General features: G+C 33.0%; 1 protein-coding gene across 1 annotated transcript; it reads right to left on the bottom strand.

The window, feature by feature from the left end:
• Positions 1 to 2,692: 2,692 nt before the first annotated feature.
• On the bottom strand, positions 2,693 to 4,512 carry LOC131035296 (pectate lyase 1-like). The gene is made up of 3 exons (XM_057966972.1): positions 3,877 to 4,512; positions 3,141 to 3,244; positions 2,693 to 3,047 (listed from the first exon to the last, which is right to left on the bottom strand). Exons 1-3 carry the CDS (start codon positions 4,510 to 4,512, stop codon positions 2,693 to 2,695), a joined length of 1,095 nt encoding a protein of 364 aa, XP_057822955.1.
• Between the last annotated feature and the right edge of the window lie 383 nt (positions 4,513 to 4,895).

Raw genomic sequence — 4,895 nt, 5'->3', positions numbered from 1 at the left:
AATTATCTATTTCCTTTAAAATTGAGAATATTATTATTGAAGGTGACTCTATCCTAGTTTATCATTCCTTACTTAATAAAGGTCACATTTTTGGCATGGGTAGTACCTTTTGGATAATATCTTACTTCTGCTTTATTATTTTCAATATTTTCATGTTTATCATTGTTTTCAAGAAGCTAATTTTGTTGCAGATTTTCTTGCAAATAAGGAGATTAATGATAATGTGGCATATCAGGAGGTGGTAGGATTTTCTCTACCCCTATGATTCCTAAATGATTAATTCTTATGCTTGAATTCCAAATATAGGCTTATTATTTATGAAGTACCTAGCTTTGTGTGGTGGCATTTTAATCATGCCATTGGATTAGGAATGATCTTATGAATTACATCACAACACTGATGTTTTATAGTTTTATGTGTACTTCAACTTGCGTTTAATATTAATACTGATGCTTGGGGACCATTTTGGATATTAAGTATTATTATTTTCTTGCATGAGTTCACCAGTTGATGCATATGAGGATATTTCTATTAATGAAGAATATTTATCATGATGTTTCTATTCATTATATATTGGTTTTTGAGGCTCTTAGCTTGATAATTATCTCTATTTATGTCACCGAAAGATGATATTGCATAGTCTAAGGTTTTTTGTTGCCTTCTAAATTATAGGATTTCCAAGATTTACACACATTTGATGATGAGAAGCTTGGTAGGTTATTTAATTTTCTTACTTTAGGTGTTTCTTATGCTATTCGAAAGGTTGTTGGTAAACTTTGGCTCGTGGAAAATCCAAATTTACTTCATTTTTGAAGTTGCTTCTCACTTCCTCAATGTGTGTATGGGTCTTCTTTTGGATTGTTCCTTGGTGTAGGCTATTTTAGATACATTTATCCTTCCCTCCCTCTATACTTGTGATGATGTGAATTTTGTATTGTGTTTTTATAGTTTTGATAATGGCATGTTTCCTTATGGTGGCTTGTTGTCTCCTTCTGATGGTTGACATGAAGAATTATTATGTGTAACTAGGGGTGGTCTTATTGGCGACATGACAATACTTTGGTGGGCTTTGAGTCTCTGATTGATCATGTACCTCCTTGCATTTTGGTTGTGGCTTTGGATGTCTTCACTGGAATCCATTCTCTGTTAAACATTGGGGCCTAGTGACTGCTATAATCGACTAGACATATAATTGGACTGATTTTCTCTACTCTCTTCAGCTATGAATTTATATTTTGTAGAGCCCCTATTTTGCAACTTTGAGTTTTGCTACTCTATAATTTTTCCTGTTATCATTAATATAAATTTCAGTGGCTATACCACTTTTATCAAAAAATAAATAAAACACCTAGTTCATTTACAAATAAAATATTAAACACATGAGAATCATGTGATCACAATATTTATAATGCTCTTGGTTGTCATTAATATTAGCATCAAAATAAGTTCTTATCATTCAATTGAGAAACTTTTTCAAGTTTTAAACAATAAATCCTCCTTAATGCAATATTAGTGCCATAATTTATTCATGACATAAACTAATGGTAGATATAAAAAACTCAAAAAAGGACTTTCAAAATATAAAGTTAGAAATAAGTAAAGTGAAAGATTAAAATGGTAGTAGAGTTGGTAAAAGGGATGCCACAATAAAATTTACGTACTTTTACAAAAACAAATTATCAACATAAAAGTGATGAAGAATAGTAGTAAAAGAATATAATTAACCTTGAAAATACAATGCAAAAGGTATAAACTTATAAATTTACAAAATGCTAATATGAAGGGGAAAAATATAAGAGAGATTAAATCATGTGAAGTACAAATTTTAGCAAGACTAGAATATGAAGTGTGAAAATCTAAGAGAAAGATTAAATCATGTAAGATCAACAATGCTAATCAAAATATGGAGGAAAATAAACTTTCCCTCCACCAATAACTATGGGCTACATATATACACACACTCTTCTCTATGATAATGTACATGCACTATTGTTAATTAATTTGACCCTTCTATACTCTACTATTTTCTTTACTATAAAAATTGGTATCATTCATAAATATATTTAGGTGATTGATGACATGACATAAGGCAACATGTTCTCCTAGGTTAATGCTAAAAAAAGAGTGTTAATGATCAACATGAACTATTAAAGTATTGAATAATCTAATGCTTCGAGAATGATAGAGGATGATAGAATATAAGAGAATGTGATCATTTCCTATAAATACAACTGTAATTATCACGATTCAACAAGGATTGAATTCAAATGGTCTAGGATGTGGAAATAGTTAGATGATATGTTCAAATGAATATAAATAATTAAAAATATTGGTGAAGGTATGAAAATGTATAAATATATTGATAATGTAAAATAAATGTATGAAAATGTGTGATAATAAGAATAAATAAATGATTTAGTGAAACAAAGAAAACCTCTCATAAGATTGTACCTTTCATTGTACATCTGTTAAAGACATTCTCACAAAAGAAACACATTAAATAGTTCTATATATGTTACCACTAGAACAATGCTAGGTGGCGATTTAATCATAATTCAATTTGATACTGTGACCAAAATTACAATTGATGCGGATTGAAGTGAGCATCTTGTAGAAACTTTCAAATGTCAAACATGCAGTTAATCAGGCATGTTTGATAAGAAAAAAGTGTTACAACAAAAATAAAATATGACTAGCAAGGCCTATTTCGTACACATAATAAAGCCCCTGCATCCTTCGTCAAAACTGGTACAAATTTGGCCTTTTCAACTCGAAATCTTTCTCCTCTTCTATACATTGGGATTTTTTTCCCTTCACCTGACTGCTCAAAGTATGCTCCCTTTAAAAATAAATCTCGCTTGGATCTCCACACGCTAGAAGAATATGAATTGTCCTTGTGCTGTGTGACTTGCTTCTTTGTATAGTCATCTGGAGCAACAAACACATTCGCTTGGCTCAAGATGGTGGGATTCGAAGTTCCTCCAATAGCGTATATTCCCCATGGTTCATAGTAGTTATTCACTACATGTACATATCCTAATCTAGCTCTGTAATGTTCATATCAACAAATTGATGGTTAAATTTTTCATTTTAATTCTATTTTTTACCAACATTGGAAGTAGTAAAAGCATTCAAATTACCTTGGCATTCGTTGCATGAGTCCAGGTCCAAAATGATTGAAGGCAACTGTCACCCTCATGTGTTTATCAACTAGATCTGAATCACTATTACCTAATAACATCACCTGCAATTTGGAATACAAAGAACTATAATGTTACCAATCTATACATGATAAAATAGGAAATCTTCAATTGCTTAAGGTGAACTTAAACATGACATCACATGCGTTCTTAAAGGCCTGATATTTAAAACCAGTCAATTATATATATATATATATAAAAAGTGCAATCAATCAACCATTATATATTACAACCATTAAGTCAAGTGACGTTCAAAAAGATTTTACTTAATAATAAATAAATATAACTAGAATCTTTAGATCAACAATTATATAAGACCTCTTTAATCAAAGTGGCATTCAAAAAGATTTTACTTAATTACAAATAAATTTACAAATAAATGTAACTAGAATCAAGCTTTGATTTGTTTAGATGACTCATTCAGATGACTCATTCATAATCACCCTAACTTCTTAAGTAGAACCCAAATGACATTAATCAAGTAACAATCCAAAATACTCTATATAACAACAAACAAATATAATTCAAATCTTACAGACAAAGTTAAACAATACAGTCTTAAGCTTCGACTTGCATCCATAATCACCCTTCCTTCTCAAATAGAACTCCCATATAAATGTGATTCCAGATTAACCAAAGTGAATGGTACATGCTTTTTAGGGTTTTTGTTACTCACCTCGTTATGACTGAAAAACCGGTTGTTAGAGACAGTGATGGCGGCTGAACCAAGAGTCACGTCTACCAGCCCATCCGCACAATGAGACAGAGTGTTATGATCAATCCAAACATCCCTGGAACTCTCAATAGATATTGCATCACCATCTTGTTGGTATATGTTCACCACCCCTCTGGCTTTTGAAATCAGAACGTGACCGGGGGAGCTTTCCCAACAGTCATGGATGGTCAATCCATGAATTATAATGTGCCTTACATTCGACACACGAATGCAGGCCCCGTTACTGATGGTGACACTCGCACCCCTTCCATCAATTGTCGTGTGGCTTGAAACAAACAGGGGCAACTTAAGTTGTATCTGCATATCCCTGGCAAATATTATCCACACTGCCCCACGAAGGGTTGATGCATGTCTCAGTGTCCCGGGCTCTGGATTTGCAGGGTTGTCGTCAGAGCTTGTGACAGTGTAAATCCTTCCTCCTTTGCCTCCATTGGCTCGGCTTCCAAAGCCCGCAGCACAATCTGCAAGCTTCATTCTGTTGTGTTCCCAATTGGGATCGCTTCTCCAGCACTCATCGATTACATTGTATTGGGATGTTGACAAGGAAGTCTGAAAGGAAACAAAAAAGAAAACCATTGCTAATACAATGGACAAAGAAAGGATCGTCATGGAAATCTGCCAGGTGAAATTGGACAGCTAAAAGTCAAGAGCTGTTGGAGAAAAGCTCTTTCAGTCCACAACTTTATATTAGGGCTCTTAGTTCATAAATAGTATATAGCCTCTGTATTTGAGGAAAACAGTTGCAACTACCCCATTGCAACTATGCAGAATCATACAACGACATATCGTTTGACAAAAGATTAGCCTCTATCTGTGCAATGAAATTTGCACAGCCTCCTATTCCTCAGGCCGTGCATACGGGAACTCATGTTCAAAGCATCTGATTGTCATTCCGATTTTTCACGTGTAAATAAATGAATATAATTTAAGGGTTATTACTTATTATGAAATGTATATAC

This window comes from Cryptomeria japonica, chromosome 5 (assembly GCF_030272615.1).
Source record: "Cryptomeria japonica chromosome 5, Sugi_1.0, whole genome shotgun sequence".
Classification (NCBI taxonomy): domain Eukaryota; kingdom Viridiplantae; phylum Streptophyta; class Pinopsida; order Cupressales; family Cupressaceae; genus Cryptomeria; species Cryptomeria japonica.
The sequence above is the reverse complement of the archived record's forward strand: the minus strand, read 5'-3'. Positions and strand labels throughout refer to the sequence as shown.